This window comes from Malaclemys terrapin, chromosome 2 (assembly GCF_027887155.1).
Source record: "Malaclemys terrapin pileata isolate rMalTer1 chromosome 2, rMalTer1.hap1, whole genome shotgun sequence".
Lineage (NCBI taxonomy): Eukaryota > Metazoa > Chordata > Testudines > Emydidae > Malaclemys > Malaclemys terrapin.
In genome coordinates this window covers 103,080,954-103,099,374 of record NC_071506.1, presented here as the reverse complement: position 1 = coordinate 103,099,374, position 18,421 = coordinate 103,080,954, and the positions used below count along the sequence as shown (strand labels likewise).

At 39.9% G+C, this 18,421-nt stretch overlaps 1 protein-coding gene across 4 annotated transcripts in view; it reads right to left on the bottom strand.

Annotated features, from left to right (window-relative positions):
* Positions 1 to 18,421, bottom strand: part of NFATC1 (nuclear factor of activated T cells 1) — a 146,828-nt gene that overhangs the window by 26,060 nt on the left and 102,347 nt on the right. For 3 of the 4 annotated variants that reach the window (XM_054020262.1, XM_054020263.1, XM_054020264.1), the window contains exon 9: positions 10,772 to 11,458. In XM_054020262.1, coding sequence (XP_053876237.1) covers positions 10,772 to 11,458 — 687 coding nt within the window. The remainder of the gene's footprint in view (positions 1 to 10,771; positions 11,459 to 18,421) is intronic. The other variant, XM_054020265.1, reaches the window with a different exon arrangement.

Here is an 18,421-nt window from a genome sequence, read left to right as displayed (position 1 = left end):
GCTGGGATTGAAGCTGGGCCTGTGGATCTGCCTCCAGAAGCCCTTTTCAAAGAGAACAGTGCTTGAGAGAAACATACCTGGCTCCAGCCAGGGCTATCAGTCTTTATCACAAAAAACAAATTCATCCCTGCCTGCGTATGAAACCCCGCCTCCCAAACTATTTACGTTACTGAAAAACACTCTGGATATTTCCACCTGATTCTGAGCACTGTGGCTGATTCTCCTGCCAAAGAAGAGACATCTGGCCTAGTTCTGAACTCCAGTTTTACACTGTTATCACTCCACTGACTTCCACAGATCTACTCCTGATTTACACCGGTGTGAGATCAGAATCAGGCACGCATAATCTTGTGCCACAGAACATTTAATGGCATGGGGAAAGGTCTGTCTGTCTATCTAAATATAAAATAAACAAAATCAACAAGCAATATAAATGAGTTATCATGAATAATAACAGTTCCCCTTGAAGTCTCTTTTGACATTAAAGTGTAACACACCCTCATTTTAGGTCAGACAAGCACATTTCACCTCACTAGTAATGCTTGTACAATGGTTCTCTATTATAAAGCGATTCAGTCTGGAGTGGTCATCAATGGATAATCCAGATGCACAGAGGTAAAAGTCTTCAAGTAATTAGTCTATGTTTAAATCTTGGAATGCTTTAGAGCTCTAATTTATTCTCATTTAAGATTGAAAACACCTAATTAATACTAGTGAAGAAATAAACTTTACAGTTGGCTTGTATTTTCCATGAAAACAGTTGATTAGTGAATACTCAAATGTCTGGAAAGCATTCAGTAATAGAGTCATCTGCATTTGAAAGTGTGGAGCCAGTTTCAGAACTGCCATCCGGTAGTTCAGTTTTGGAATAGTTTAAGGACAGCAGAAAGTCCATAGTACAGGGTATCTGCCTGGCCTCATATTTCCAATACATGTGGAGAATTTCAATAGACGTGGAGAATTTTCAACGAGCTCAGTCATGAATAGGAAAAACACCCCCCCCCCAACATACACATTCAAATCCGTGAGGGAAAGGTTTTCAATAGTATATAAATATGACTTGGGGAGAGATAGTTCAATGGCTTGAGCATTGGCCTGCTAAACCCAGGGTTGGGAGTTCAATTTTTGAGGGGGACACTTAGGGATCTGGGGCAAAAATCAGTATTTGGTCTTGCTAGTGAAGGCAGGGGGCTGGCCTCTATGACCTTTTGGGGTCCCTTTCAGTTCTAGGAGATAGGTATATCTCCATTTATTATTATTTTTATTTTAATCATTTTAGTTTTGTTTCTAATAAATCTTTTGCACTTTCATATTTCTGCAAGCCTCAGAGGTAACAACAACAATAAAAGCAAGCAGCAGCAGCATGTCCTCCCTCTCTGTCTTATACAGTCTCTAGTAGGTGTTATTTATTTGGTATCCATGAATTTCTGCTCTCAACTGGTCAAAGTGGGTCACATTCCACTATCAGTCAGGTTCAACCTCACAGACCCCAAAACGCTTACACGGGGACAGAATTTAGTCCATTGTCCAAACCCTACAATCTTTAGTCCAAGCTTCCACTGAAGTCCATATTACAGGGGAGGATTGGCTGAGTAAGAACAGAGCCTGAAATCCTGCCTCCGCCATTCCTATCTGGATATGTTATGGCCAAAATTCTGTGGAACAATCATGGTTGTGCTGCAGGGGGATGAAAAAAAGAGGTTGTGCAGGGGAACTCTGTGGCCCATTTCCTTACATTTTGCTTGGGGGCTGTGTTTTATAACCCAAGGCAAAATTGCAGGATTTGATCCACTGATTATGACCTTCTTGTAGCCTGCAGCATGTTTTTCAAGGTAGTCCGAATACTGGAACTACAAATATGGTGCTCCAGGACTCTAAAACTCAAGTGTTTGTATATTCTTTCAGCACCATCTCACTTCACCTAATACTCTTTGGTATTTTAAAAAAATATGATAAGTTTAAAAAAAAAAAAACCAAAAACCCACACCACACTAAAAGGCCTTTGCAACCTCAAAGTCTGTCTTTGTCACCTCAGCAGAGCCCCAGGGCAGGCTCTTTGGTCTGCAATTGAAATCAGCTAATTTTGTCAAAGAGATATAGGCCCATGCTTTCCCACTACATGACTTATTTGCTGATATTTACAATGTTAACACTGGGCAGTCTTTCCCAGATGCGAAGGACAAGGCGGGCCTAGGGGTGATTCTTTGTGACAAACCTCCTCTTAGCACAGTAGCTCAGGGAAAACAGCTTCCCCTTTGGTGGCAATACAATTAGAGTCCCTCAGAAAACTCTGAGACAGGAAAGAACAGGAGTTACCCTATCAAGTAGCTCACCGAAGACGACTGATGCTCAAGCTGCCATAAAGCCTTGCAAAGAAAGCAAGCACACAGCGTCTATTACTGTACCAAAGGTCTGACTGAAAAAACACAGTTGTCAAGCAGATGTAGATGAAACAATCAACTATGCTGCATAGAATTCTCCCAAAAGAGACTCCAGTCTTTGACTGTCTATCAACAACTAGATTTCAATGAATGTGGCTATTATGCATTTTAACTGCTAGCTTTGGACCTGGTCTACTCCCTGTGAAACCAAAGGGAATGTTGACTTAAGCAGGAATAGGAGCAGATCTTTTGCTTTTTAGTAATCTAATAACATTATAGCTTGCTAACTGGTAGCAAAGTTCACTGTTCTTGAAGTCAATTAGACTATTTACGGGTGTAAACTTCCTCATATGCCTAGGTGTTGGCAGGATTGGGCTCTATGTTTGTTAAATCTAACTCCTGCTAGATATAGCAGGGATCTATGTGTTACTTCTTTTATACTCAAGTCAATGGAGAAAAGGGTTCTTTCTGAAACAACTTCTCCAGATACCTTTTGTCAAGAAGGGTCAGGGCATTAGAGTACTGGGACTTTAAGTGGCTCACACGATAATAACTCCTGACCAGCTAACATTGCACAGCTCAATGGTGACACTCTTCAGAAATCTTTTAAACAAATATCATATTCCAAAAATGAGCGCTAGCATCCAAACAAAGCTTTCTCAGGAAAGTCTTTGCTTCTGCAAGCCACAAATTTTCTTTGGCACCAGGCCAGGCTTATAAGCAGACGTAATGTTACTGAAGCTGAAACGCAGCAAGTCCTTCTCCCCAGCTCACCTAAGAAAACTTTAAAAACCCCTTCCTGTTTGAAACACCAATGCCAATATCCATTACTATGGAAGTAAGAGAATGAATAAGATGTAGAAGTGAGACGTGATTTTTTTCCCCATTTAATTGCACAGGGAGTACCAGGGCTGCAGAGTGAAATTGGTATTTAGTTTGAAGAGACGCAGTATGACACAGCCTCAGCGTGCACTTAATGGCCTGGAATGTTTAATGCAAAGGCACACACAATGCAAGTGTTGTTTCCTGAACACTAAAAATACCATAGGATATCCCTACTGCAAGTTACTGCCCACTGAGACCTAGCTCTTTTTGGATGCCTGCTCACCCTTGCTGCCGCAAAATACCCTCATTCAGCAGCCCTGGATGTGAATGGGAGTTGAGGACACTCAACCAATCTCAGAAGAGATCTCAACACCTTGAAGAATTGGACTCTTAAAGACCCTGTGTTAATGTTCAAAGAATAAAATCAAAGTTCACCATTAGATTTCACAACACACAGCATCTAAAATGTTAGCACCAATAGGTTGCATGCACTGGACTGGGTGGAATCAGGAAATGACACCTGTTTTTGTCGTTTACAGTTTTGGAGGCTCTATTTTTCTGAGGCTCCAGGGAGATTCTATTCACAAAGACTGCTATGAAGAGTGAAAAGGCAATCTTGCTATCCTAACCATGCGTGGTTTAGTTTAATGGTCTACCACTCAAACTCAGACATTTACGTCCACTAAAGGTCTGACCCTAATGAATTATTTGAGTCCTTTATATTATTTCTCCTACCCATCAGATATCACCTACATCCTAAATGTTAACGACACAGCATGTTTTACCACAGTAGCATGTACACCTTCAACTATCATTAGAAACGAGAAGGGTCTTGACTCAAGCATGGGACCAGGTTTAGTAAAACTTTCCATGAGGAAAGCTTTTTGTTTTTTCCCCAGAGCTGCTAGACCAGGCCAACAGGGAGGGAGGGAAAGCTCATATCCAGACTGAAGTGTAGACAGTATTACTGGACTTTGTAGACTACCTGCATGTTGTTCTAATGACATCTGGACTACTGGAAATCAGAGAGTGAACTCAGAAGTTTTCAAAGGCATAATTGTGGCAGCACCAGACTAAACTTAATGCCTTGAGAGCCAATCACTTTAATCACAAAGCTGAAATGTATGAAAAAGGATACATTTCAGCAAAAGAATAATTCTGTCTGCTACAGTTCCTGTTCAAATAAACTATATCACCAAATCACGTGCACTTCAGAAATATACAGGAATATAAAAAATGAACATATGGTTTAGAGGCAACCGAATTTCATATATACTGTATCGGAGATATATGGACTTGTCAGACATCTAACAGTGCGACAGTATAAGCAATTCATGGGAATGACATTAGCAATAGCTCATATTACATCCACGGGTTAAACTTTTACTGCAAAAGTTATTTTTAAAAGAGCCGTGTTTAAAATGAAATGGCTGGGGAGGCTGCAGCTTTCACTAACACTTTACCGGTGGTTTTGCCACTTTTACTTATTATTGGGAGTTTAATGCTCCCAATTTACTTTTTTAGATTAAAAAAAAGAAGCTGAAAAGAGTGCATTCATGGTCAAAGAACGATAAAACTCAGCTGTACCGAGATAATTATGGGGGCAAAAGCCTACTTGTTTTAAAAAGAAGCTGATGATGTGTTTTCAGTAATTGCTGTCAGCCACATACTGAAAAATTCAGACACTTCTTTGTTTATGATGTATATATTCTCGTCACTATGCAGGGAGTTAAACATACACATCCAATAGCATCAAGATCAGAAGCCAACCCTTTATTTAAACAAACAAACAAACAAACAAACAAACAAACAAACAAACAAACGGGGGAGGGGAGGAATTAACTTTCAAAGCAGCACATGAAAGTTCTTAAAATCCATAGCATCTGGAATCAGACCCAAAGGAAAAGTGCTAGGAAACAAATTTAAAAACCAGTGGGGCCAGAATTTTACCCCAAAAGTCTGAGTCCAAACAGTCATGGGCTTTGGGCAAGTTTCGAACTTGAACTTTGTAGCTCAAGCATAACCTTTATTCAAAACATAAATATTGTTTTTGTATTAAAACGTATTTGTTATTGTCTCGGTACTTATTAAAATGAAAACTGGGAGCAAGAGTATATAATAACTGTCAAAATGTGTTGAGAAGACAGATCACAATGAAATCCCTTTCCTGTTGGTACCAATGTGTTTCCCTCTTGCTTGCAGAGATATCATTACCAATGAATGCTAAGCCATTTCTTTGATGTTTTTAATAGCAGGAAATAATTTCACAATTGAGTGTCATTCTGCTGCAGCTCAAAAAATGTATCAGCCAGTGGGGGTGCCAATCATAACCCTAACGACGTTTCTTGGCATTAAAACACCTAATTGAATTCTCTCTGTCCTTGCAATATGAAGATTTGGGCTCAATTCTTTGTTCCACCCAAGCTACACTAGGCACAGGAATGGGAAGTGAGGGCAGGGAAGGTGACCTTTGGCCACCCCTATTCTGATTTTAACCAAGGGCCTGTCCAGTCCACAGACTAAGTTCTACTGAGCTGCTTATGGCCACAAAGGGTTATTTCTAACATCTGAGTAAAGCAATCAAAAATTTGGAAACTTCTCTGAGCCATCTTGGTCAGCAAAACTGAACTGAAAATACCATCAGAATGGACTTTCTTGCGATATTTTGGCACAAGTTGTGACTCAGACCAGGAAGGAAAAGCATACAAAAGTGTAAAATAAACATTAACCAAGCATTAACATCTCAGTACATGAAATAATGTTTGGTTCCAGGGATGGGAAAAAGTTCAGGTCAGTTCTTAATTTCCCCAAAGCAAATGGGTAGTTAGTGATAATTCTGCTATGTTTTGCAAACGGCTGTATAGCTCATTTGTACTCCAGTGGCCTGGCAAGCCAATGATAGCTAATTGTTCCTGGGCCCAGTTCTCCTTCATGTGGCAGTTATCTTGAGCCCTGTGAACAATCTTCTGCCTGGCTTTGTATTGAAGACTCATTGCTGATAAATCAATGATTCTGAAAATACTTAACAGAATAGAATTTGTGTTTAGCTGTCTGTCTGTCTTGTAGGGTTTTCTATAGTTCCTATCACCCTAGTGTCTGAGCTGTTCCCAGGTTAGATCCTCGTGCAATTCATGAAATCTTCTCCTTTCCCCAGTATAGGAGCCTCTGCTTGGGACATACCTCTGTCCTTTTAATAAGGCACCTTTCATATCAAAGATACCCATTGACTTTATTGGGCTTTGGATCAGACCCCGAATTCAATACTGCTAAGGGAGAAGTCATTAGGCAATCAGCAATATCTCCCACACACAGTGTCTTGGACATGACCACTTGCATTACTGAATAAGGACTGTGGTCAGGGCATGGAGGGCATCTCCTACTCTTTTTGCAAAGAAATATGGAATTTCATGGATGACCAACAGAGACAGGGATAAAAGCTCATTTTAACTCTTTCATCTGAAGGACAACACCTTAAACAGTACCTCAGCCCTTACTACTGCAGTGTCAGCATTGGGAGTCAGTCAAAGTCTTGTTTGGGATTAAATCTCAGCATCATGTGACACAAAAGTGGTAACTGAGCCAGACACACGTCAATATTAGTAATATATTCACATATAGCTCATATGATTTTTCAAGGGGAGTTTCAAGGGTTTTATAAATGTTTTTGAGACAGATATTCATGTACTGAAACAGGCTACCAATCGAATCAGTAGCCCAGGTGGCTACTGTTGGTTTTTGTTTAAAATGAAATTGCCAAAACCAACACTTACTTGCCAAAATAGAAGCCTCCTTGGGTTTTTTCTTTATACCATGTTAGCTGAGTATCATTACACCAACACTGAAACATCATATACAGTGCATATATTTATATAAACACACTGACTGCTTTTTTACAAGGACCTCTGTGATGTAGATGGCCTAAGTCTGGACCTATTCCAGACCAAATGAATTAATATTGCTTTGATCCCACAGGCTTCAAACCTGGAAAACTTCTGTTTATTCCAGGTCCAAGATTACTTAAAATGTATTAGAATTAGGGATATATAAATCAAACCAGAAAAAGAAAAGGCAAGTTTGTGAGACTCTGAATCAAATGTCACTTTGTGTAACCAGGGTTGGATTTTTAATTTGTCCTGTGGTCACATTAGCATGCTGTCTATCTATTTTAGGGTTTTACACTGCCATCCATCACCGTGGTATCTGAGCGCCTTCCATATAAAATCAATAGCTATAAAAGTTACTATTGGGCTTAATGGAATCACTGGCATGTCTCCTTTTACAGAGTAGGGCCTTCGGTTTTGATTTCTTAGATTTTATTAAATTACTTTTAGGGAGAGGGGGAGTTGGGTGGTGTATTTTGGGTAGGAGGGAAGGAATGCTGTGCATTAAAATTAACTTATTTTTACAGATTTTGTATTGTTTATTCACACAAAGATGTAGAAACAAAGTTTAATTAGCTATAACAGTTTGAAGGAGACATGGGTGAATGAATGTTTAAATTATAAATAGAAGGTGATTTTAATCTATTAACAATAAAGATGAAATTGGCTCCTTAGTCCTTGGTCTGACTGGTGTTCTACTTTTCCACCTTCAAAATATTATTACAAAATACATACAGTCTACATAATTCTCCAAAAAAAAAACAAAAAACCCCATACTTGAAGATGCATAAAATACTAATGGGAAATAATGATGACGGTTTGATTTTAACTGCAGCCAAACAAAAGCAAACAAAAGGGTCTTTTTCCTAGTTAATCAGACCCACTTTGTGATATCTTTACTCCCAGTGGTGAGTACCTACAATTAGTGCCTACAGTTGGCTCCAATTACTTCAGTAAAACAATTCATGATGTAATGCACTATTCACTGTGAGCAAAGGTATCACAATCTCAGTGAGTAATATATAACTGGGAAACCAAGAGAGATTGCCCTTCTGAACTGTGCCTGTAGGTCAAAATTCCATCCTTCTATAATCTGTCTTTGGGTATGAGAAGGTGGCTCTTTACTGAAACAACCTCATAAAAATTATTCGCTACACTTGCAAGCAATGAGACAGTTAGGGAAGATGGGGCAACCCTAAAAGGACAGACTTCTACTACTACTTTAACTTCTGATTAACCGTAGTGGGGACTGATAGTGTTCGAGGTGGCACTGCTGAAATGTGAATTTTTTTTTTTAATGTAAAGTGTAATCCATACGTAAACCAAAACATTATTATTGGCACTAGCACATAGAACATAATAAAAATAATAAGCATCAATAAAATTGCCACTGGCAGGAAGGGAAGTAAACTGTAAATCAGTTGGAAAGAAAGAGATGAGGAGGGAAAGGAGACATAACATTATAGTTGTGAGAAAAGTTTGTCAGTTTCTCAGGTACATTTCTGGGAGTCAGATGTTGATGCAATTGGGAGAATTTCCTCTGTCCCTTAAATATGTATATATATCTATTATTTTACTACCACTGCTTTTAGAGAGTGATCCTTAATTTGTGGAAGTAGGGTAACAATAGAGTCATGTATTTTCTTTTACTATTAATAAAAGCAGGGATTGTTTCTCTGTCTCTAGTTCTGTGGCTGGTCACAGAATGGCTTTAAATAGCATGATACATACTGAAGTATGGATTCTATCACCTGGCTACAGTGATCGGAGATTGCAAAATAACTACTGTGGCAAAGTCATTTACGCTATGTCAGAGAAAATAAGCTTGGGGTGGGGAAATGAAATTCTCTTTTCCAGAACACAGAGCATCAACAGAGTAGCCCTGTGACATCTACTGCAAGCTAGGAGCTGTAGCAGATTCTGAGATTGCTGTGCGCCTCTTCACTGAGGGGGTTCTGGGTAGTGAATCTGTGCATCCCTGCATCCAATATTCCTGAGCCCCAACCATGCCCCTCCAATGGGGAGCAGCAGAGAACCCTTCTGAATGCTGAGGGGGTGTTTCTCCCAGTGGGACTGCACCAATTGCACAGCCTATCAGTGTGGCTCAGAATGAGAGAGTTCTGATATTCCTATACTTCTCTCTTCCAAAGTAATCCTTTTAATTTTTTTATTAGTCGTAAAATAAATAAATTGTATTAAACAAAAAAGGAAGAGAGGAGATGATGGGTATAATTTGTGGAGGGGTAATGTGGTGCTTTTCTAGAGGCATAGTTACATGGCGGCTACTGATATGGATTGAATCTCCAAGATTATTATATGAAGATCTTAGCTGTTAATCTTGTGATCAGTCCCACCCTGGCTAATCTTTGTTTTCTATCAATCTTTCATTTGATTAGGGCTTTTTACTTTTTGTTTATTTCATTTTGGGGGTTGCAGCAGTTTTAATCTTGTTTCTCATGGCAGTATGCATGCGGAAAAAATGGACAATGTCTATATGAAGACTAGCCTGTCCTCAGCATAGAAAGAAATGCAATGAAATTGTGTAACAGCCATGTAAAACTTTAATGAACTGTGCTCCTAATTAGGAAAATTTCTTCGATTTGTCTGTCATGTAACTGATTAGGATCTCTATTAAGGAAAGATGTTTTCTCAGAACTGAAAAGCAAAATGCTGTTATTCAAGCTCAAAAATACTAATGTTTTTATCCTAATTCAGCAAGTATCATGCAGTTTGAAATCAAATGAATAACTGTCGCCAAAATTATATTAAAAAAGTAAAATTAATTGTCTTTTGTTATAATTTCTCCCTGAAAGACAATCACATTCAGAAGCTCTTTGGTACCAATTAGTTTCAATACAGACATTTCAAAGACATTCCTTTTCCAAATATCGTAGTATATTATATAAAAATATATTGCTATTGAAAGGGAGCTCACATATTGCATTAAAGTGAAGGTTCAGAATACTACTGGGATACTTAGCGGTAAGTGCTAAATCACAGTTCAGGGAGGTCATATAATCAAATTCCAGATTACCCTCTTTATTATGTTCTGTTAATAAATCTTTGGAAACGGAAGTCTGACAAGTTCATCACAGCATTTTAACATTTGAGTGGTGCGTGTGGGTGTATATCTATAAAATCTTACAAACTAAAAAAACATTGGCTACAAATCTACAGTAGGAACTAATGAAAAAAGCCCTAACTGCAGATGGTACCAGACTGAAAAGCCATCAGCTGAAGGACATGCTTCAGTTTTTAATTTGAGTTTTCTCAGCTGAAATAGAGCCGTTTATGATGTAGTTCCAATTATCAGATTTGTGTATCTGAAGTTTCATTGCATTACGAACAGGACAATGTTAAATATGTTTTCACTGCCATTCCACAGGTCACTGGCATAGGCAGAAACCAAGACCATCTGGTTAAGATTATTGCAATGTAGCTATTGGTCATGCAGCTAGCTCTACAGTGACTAACAGCATTTAATGCTTAAAAATACACTTTCATTATTGCAAACAAAATTAAAGAACTCTTTCTCAGACAGAGAACATCAGAGCAAAATTCTGCACCATTCCACAAAGCTGTTAATTCGCACTTTCTTCCATCAGAATTGTGGAGGGGGTTAAAAGAACTCACTGATATAGCAATATGGTTGAATGCAAACCTCTACAGCTGTGGAAGACTTACCATCATCCAGGTACAACTGGTCCAATTCCTCAGGTTCTCGCTTGATCATTACAGGAATAGGGGCCAAATTATGATTACTGTCCTCATGCAACTCTGGCAATGACAGTGGTTGGTTTGTTGGAGACTCATTTCTTTGAACCTTCGGCAGTTGGTGCTGCTGTTGACCCATTATGGATGAGTGAGTTGGACTGCAGGACTGCAAATAGGTTGGCTCTTGGGTAACGGATGGAACTGGAGAAGAGGGACTGTTGGGATAGAGTGTTTGTTGGTAACCAAGGGAACAGCTACTGCTCAGATGTTGACTCACCTGCGGCTGCAGCATGATGAGAGATGATTGCTCTGGAGAACTTGGGTGCACAACTATAGACCTTGGCACTTCCTGTACGGTGGGGACACCTCCAGCGGGCTGCTGAAGTCCTAGGTGACTGTGGCCCGGGTTGGTGATGCACTTGTAAGCAGAAGATGAAAGATCATGCAGCTTGGGGCTTGAGTTGGGGGAAGATGACATCACAGTGTTTCTCTGCTGACAGGAAGTGAAGCCAGCCACAAGGCACGAACCAGGATCAGGAGGCATCATGATCTGCTGGCTGTAGTATGGTTTAGAGAGAGGATTTAATCCTTGGGTCATTGGTCCACAGGTTTGAGCAGGCTCATAGTCATCACTGGGTTCTGTTTTTATAATTGGAACTGTTAAGAGAAAAAAAGTTTTAAATAAACATGAGTTGCATATTGGTATGATCAAGTTGGCTTGTGGCTAGGATACCCTTTGCAAAACAAACAACGTCTTGAATAAGACTCTGTGTGTCTTTTGCTTAGTTCTCCCACCCTATAAAAAAAATGAATGAGTCATCAGCACAAGAAAGTCACAGCTGGTTTTAATATTGAAAAGGACTATTTTCTTTGGACTCTCCTTCAGCACTAATGTGCTATAAAAATCTATTTGCAAATAGCTGTGCTGCAGTAGAAGCCTTGGACCCAAGGGCTCCATGGATTTGTAGTAATCAAAGCAAAAATTTTAACTTGGATGTACTACTGCATTTCTACTGCTACTGATGGCCCATTTGATAAATGTCTGCACATTTGGTAAATTCAAGAATAATAAGGTGGAGATGGGGCTTTCAGAGTTCAACAGAAATAAAATTGCAAAGATAAATGACAATATTGTTATGGACAAGGAGTTTTTGATAATAAGGCACTTTTTTTTTGAAAGACCAGGAATCTCATTTATTTTTTTCTTTTACATAACTGTATTTAATCTCTGCTTCTTACTACCCAGCCAATGGGTGTAAAATATTCAACAAGTCGTAGCCAGCTCTCAGAGATCACAAGCTGGATCCAAACTACCAATGCCAACTCCTAGAGAATGTTAGTCCAGACTCTGCATACCGAGAAGAAATCTGCTCCTATTGTGGACAAATTGTTTCCTCCATCTCCTGCCCCAAAGGTGTGCTGAAGAGGCGGTACCTGTCAGTCAGGAGAGAATGCCCCTCTCTGAAACATGAAGGGTGACTGGTATGGAATTTGCAACTTCAGCAGACCTTTGACCATGAAAAATAATCTTGAGCCTCTCTCTAATAAAGGCAATTCAGAGGGGAGAGAGGACTTTGCCTTTCCTGGATATCCAGCAGCACATGCAGTTCACAGGGAAAAGACCCCCACTTCCAAGGTCAGGTGAACTATAAAATTAGAAGGGCCAGGTAGGCCTCTATGGCCCACATTTTTAAAGGTACTTAAGCATTCAGCACTGCAACACATAACTGATTTAGAAGACTAAATGTCATTTGCAGAAGGGAGTTAGGCACTTAGAGCCTAAATCCTATTGACTATCAATGGGATTTTGGCTCCAAAATGTCTTAATCCCTTTTGAAAATGAGATTTGAGCTCCTAAATCAGTTAGGCATTGCAATGCTGAGCACAGTAATACCTAACACCTTTAATAATCTGGGCCTCAATGACTTCAAGGAGTTTGAATAAACATATTTTTTCTAGCCAGACCCAAACTTAAATAAAGAGAGCAGTGATTTTGGATTCATGTGAGGGTTTATCTTCTTGCCCAAATAAAAACCTGCAGAGACTTTCATAGCTCTTAGGCACTGCTGGCAATGTATGGCACTATCACAGGATATCTGTTAGGGTATAAAAATAACTATTCTGCTAGGGTAGAGTAGATACCAATGAAATATCTCCGGGTACCGTGACCTAACAATTCACTTCCAAGTGTATGCATGTGTTTGAGGATTTTGAACCCTTAAAAGAGCTTTTAGTCCATTTAAAATGCGTGCGTACATTAGCTATAGTTAAATTCTTTTAACGCTCTCAGTTTTTACTTCTGGTGAATGCACTCTGCTACCCTTGTTTTACAACCTCCTAGTCCCTTGTTAACTTTGTTCCTTTTATATTGTTTTACACGCAGATGTTTGCAACACTTGCTTCAAGATTTCTTGGGCTACTAGTAAAAACATGCTTAAGTACATAATAGATGCACAAGTGCCATTCAAAATGCATGTATTATGGATAATGGGCTGTTGTCAGATTCCTTCTCCTCCTATTTTCACCTGCTCACATGCTGCATGCTAGTTAGCATGGTTTGGAATGTATTGGTTGCAAGGAAGGAGATTCTAGGTTCAAGGACAGCTTTATAAAACCCATATTATACCCTTTATGAAAACCCAGGACCAAAGAAACACACCTCAATAAACAGAGACGCACAGAGACTGTAAGAAAATACCTTTCACAAGATCCTCATGTGTTTTACATTAGGTTCACTGTACGAGCACAAAGCCTGGCACAGCTGGAAATACGAGGATCACTGAATACTGAATTTTCCCAATATATCAGTTAGAGAAACACCTGTGCTAAGTAATTCCAAATAAATCCACTGACAATTCAGTGCTCAATAACCCTTGCAGTATCTCATTCATTTAAAACTATGAATCTGTGAGTATGTCTACACTGCAATTAGACACCTGCAGCTGGCCCATGCCAGATGACCCGGGCTCGTGAGGCTCAGGCTAAGAGGCTGCTTAACTGCAGTGTAGACATTCTGGCTCGGACTGCAGTCCAACCTCTGGGGCCTTCCCACCTTGCAGTGTAACCACACCCTATGAATCTTATGGTGTCAATGTTGAAGTGGTGGCACATGGGGCTGGTGGGGGAAGCATTGAGAACACTGATTCTATGACAGTGCTGGGCAAACTGCAGCCCACGGGCTGCATGCGGCCCACCAGGGTAATCTGATTGCGGGCCGCGAGACATTTTGCTGATGTTGACCATCCGCAAGCATAGCCCCCTGCAGCTCTCAGTGGCTGCAGTTCGCCGTTCCCGGCCAATGGGATTACCCTGATGGGCCACATGTGGGTTTCCCACCACTGTTCTATTACCTCAGGCTGTTCTTTTTCACACCCTTTGCAGTGCACACCTTTGCTTCCTCACTTAGCAATATGTATATTTCCTTGTTTCTGTCTTCAGCACATTTATAAAGGGGCAACTCAGTCAAGGCCATATTTATTAGCAAAGTAAATGGTGGGGAAAGTTATGTATCGATAACTCTGGCTTCAGTCCTCAGCTGCACCAAACTTATCGCTGCTACAGCTGAGGAGGGTGGCTTTCCACTATTCTGATCCTGGGCCAGCCTGGGGCTGAAAAGGCCCCCAGAATAATTTAGAGCAGCCTATAGCTGTGACAATTGAAGGTTTGGCCCCAATATGCCCTCTATGCAGAAGTGTGTGTGGCAGGCTGACTATCCCAGCTTTGCACAACTTGAGGATACCCTTGTGCACGGGGGGAATCCTTGGCTGCCCTTTTCTGGCTTTCCAGCTGCTTTGCACTGTCTCAGTAGCAGAATAGAGGGAAAGGACTCAGCCCTCAATGCGAGCCTGAGTCACCACTGGTTTACTCCAGCTTTACACTGGTGTAACTCCATTGCTTGTGCTGTCAGACAACTGATGTAAAGTAGTTCTGACTCAGCCGACACTGACATGCTAACTTTGTGTTCGGTGGAGTCACACTGGTATACAACTGGAGTAATACAGAGATGGATCAGGCCCCACAATGATGAGTAGGTGTAATCTACAGGATGTGGTGTGGCAGAAGAGTGAGTTTATAGCCAGAAAAGTAACCAATGCGATGATGTAAGAAGGTGAAAAGACAAAGTCTGGGTCCTGCTTAATCTTACACCCCGTTTGTTGCTTTTCTTGCTACAACACCACCTTCTCCCCCTCCATCAGCATGCAGGCTACAGCAACTTACCCCGGCCTACCGATCTCAATTACACCAACTTTTGTGCACCTCTTAATTTATGAGGTCTCCAGGTAAATAGTGGCTATTTGGACATGTACTTGGAGGTTTCTGAACTAGTTCAGCTAAATCTTGTCTATTAAATCCCCCAAAGTGTTTTTCCAGTGTAATAGAAAGGTCCCCAGTGTTAAATACTGTTTATCTGCTAATCTCATTACTAATATAGGTATTGTACTGGGAGAGGGGAAAAAAAGCATTAAGGCTGAAATTGTTAAAGAATGTGGGCCTGATTCTCCACTGCCTTGCACCTTTTACAGTGTGTAAAATGAGAATAAAAAGTTCTACCAAATCACAACAGTAGCATTTACTCCACTTCTACAGAACTATAAATGTCTTCACCAGGTTCAAGTGTAGAGAATTAGACCCTGTGGGATCTTTGTTTTCAAGGAATTACCCAGAAGAGCTAGAATCACATTTGTAAAGATGAGTGTGTCTGCAGAAAGGAGCAGATGAAAACCATTACAGTTAGTTTTCTTATCAGACCTTAGTCTCTTTACAGGAATGGATGGCTATATTACTTGACTTGTAGTGTATTTGTGACATTCCATCCAGTATCTGCTTCTCTCCAGCATGTGTAATTCTGTCAAGTGAAATAGCAGAAGCTGGTAATATGCACCAGCTGATACTTTTCAAATGGAGTTTGGAAGAAACCATGGCTCTGACTCTCCACTACCTGACCAGTCCATTAGTGATCTGTGCAAAGCTGGTATAAAAGGCTACTGGTCAGAAAGATGGTGTTTTACATTCATTTTGCAAATGACTACACAGGGGACGATCAGGTCCCATATATTTTATGCACATCATCAAAAAATTAATTAAGGGCGTTTTTTCTCCTCTCTGGTCTGTCTCTTGTTTTATCACCATTCACTACTCGATGCTCTGTTTGTGGCATCAGTTTATTATCCTGGAAACCAGGGCATTTCTTTAGACCATAAACAAGTTACAAGTATTTGCTTTGTCACATTATAAGGCTAAGAAGGGCTTCACATATCAGCTAACGGATATCCCCATCCCTACAGTCCTTTCATGACTTTTATCTGGGTCAAGAACACAGCATAGCTCCACAGATGTCTTTGGGTATGTCTACACTGCAGCTGGGAGATGTGATTCCCAGCATGGCACTAGCTCACTTTGAGCCAGCACGCTAAAAATAGCAGTGTGGACATTGTAGCCCTGGTGGAAACCCAGGCTAGCCACCCGAGTTCAAGTCTGCCGACCCCCTGGGTTGGAGCTTAGGCAGGTCACCCAAGCCACCACCTGTGCCACTATGTTCACACTGCTATTTTTAGCAGCACACTAGCTCAAGTGGACTAGCGCAAGTCTGTCTACCGATGCTGGGAATCACACCTCCCAGCTGCAGCATAGAGTCTAGACATACCCAATGGAGCCACACCAGTTTACACCAGCAGCCTGGCCCCTTAAATATCAGCTTGCATTATTAAGACATCTTCTTCTAGCTTAGGGACCAATCCAGTGGGTTCCTTTGTCATGGCTGTGGCAGGTCATCAGCCAACAGGACAGTAATGGTAAAGCATAATGTATCTGACACCATTTACCTTTATGTCTTATGTTCATGCTAACTTCAAACCTTTAGAAATCTGAGGCCAGATACTGGGCATTAAGTCTCAAATGCACCCTTCAGAAGGCATAATTTGCCATGAAGCTAATTGCTGGGCCTCTGTCATTCAGTTTTTGGACACCTATGACTCTTAGATCGTTTTGCTCCATGTGACATAAGATTCCCCATATTATGTGTGGGGAAAAGCCATGTGATACCAAGAATATGATTAATAGCTCTGGAGTTAATATTTAACAGAAAACAGTATTAACTCAATCTCCTTTACACTATCAGGTCAAATATTTAAAATTGGCTGTCAGCTCAAATGTCTTTTTTAAATGACACCAAGCTGAACGAGACACTGCGCGATTCTAGCTACAAAACAGTGTTAAAATGACAAACAACAAAAAGCCCTGCAGCTGTTCAGAATCTATCAGCACTATTAGCATGAAGGGGACTATTTTTTAATTTAATACAGCAGTTTCAAATGTCAATAAGCAGGCTGCTTTAGGGCTGCTTTGTGGTGGTGAGATAACACTCTACACTGCAGACTCTCAGCTTATTACAATGAAAAATTAAAAACTGCATTTGCTCCACTCTGAGGCGTACCAATAACAAATTACCACAATGAGATCACAGTTTATAAAAGAGCAAATAACAAACAGGATGCCTGATCCTGCAAAGACTTGTGCATGGGAGTAATTTTACTCACTTGAGTAATCCCAAACCTTTGCAAAGATCAGGTTCTGACTGTGCAAAGGAATGATAAAAATATTTGATTTATCATTGTTAATTATTTTAAAATACTTGCTTTTATATAATGCACTAGATTGGTCTACTGATGATCTTGGACAGTCCATAATTTGAAATATTAAAATATGAAAATGTTCAAAGTTCTAAATTAATCTGATAAGCAGCTTAACTGTGTTAATTGTTTTTAAATGGCGTGGTGATATCACCTTAGGCTGCTGGACTTGTGTCATTATGTCATCTCATTTAATGTGAAGCTCTGAGAACCATGTGTTGGCAGCAGCACTGGTTATAATAAAGCAAAGCTACCTCCAATTCTTGCTCAGAAAGACTAGACTTGATATGATGTCATAAATGCACTAGGTTTAAGACAATGGCCCTCTGTGTGGGTTTGAATGTGGGAGAAATATTTCAGTGAGTGTTGCAAGCCTGGGTTTAACTGAAACGTTTTTCTGAGAAGGTAAAAAGTTAATATATCAAGCCTTGAAGAAAAATAATAAATCAGGCACATTTACGAGAAGGTTCCTAAAAGCTTTTAAAATGTACATATATGTACTCATATATATAGACAATTCTAACAAGTCTGTTTGCTTTTACATTTTAGCAATCCAGATGGGTTTTTTAAAAACCCTTTTATTTTTTGTCATTATTAACACAAATGAACAGAGAAAATATAATCATTTCAGTTATACAGATGTTTATCCTTATTAACTGTAACCTAATCAAGTCACATTTCCACACATGTATTAACAATCCAGACATTTATTGTCCTATATTTATTTTGCCCTTGGTTTGATAGAGCATATCAAACAAAATATCCACCGTTCAAGGTGCAGAATATGGTATATTCATCTGGAACCTATCTACAAATTTTGGATATTGTATTAAAAATAGCTACATCATTTTTTCATCACTTACACACACAAAATTCCTTGGGAATAAATGTCTCACCACTAGTGACAATTTAGGCTGGGATTTTCAAAGAAGCATAAAAGAGTTTAGAACGAAAGTCTCCTGCAGGTCAAATTGGCAGAGATATTAGGGTA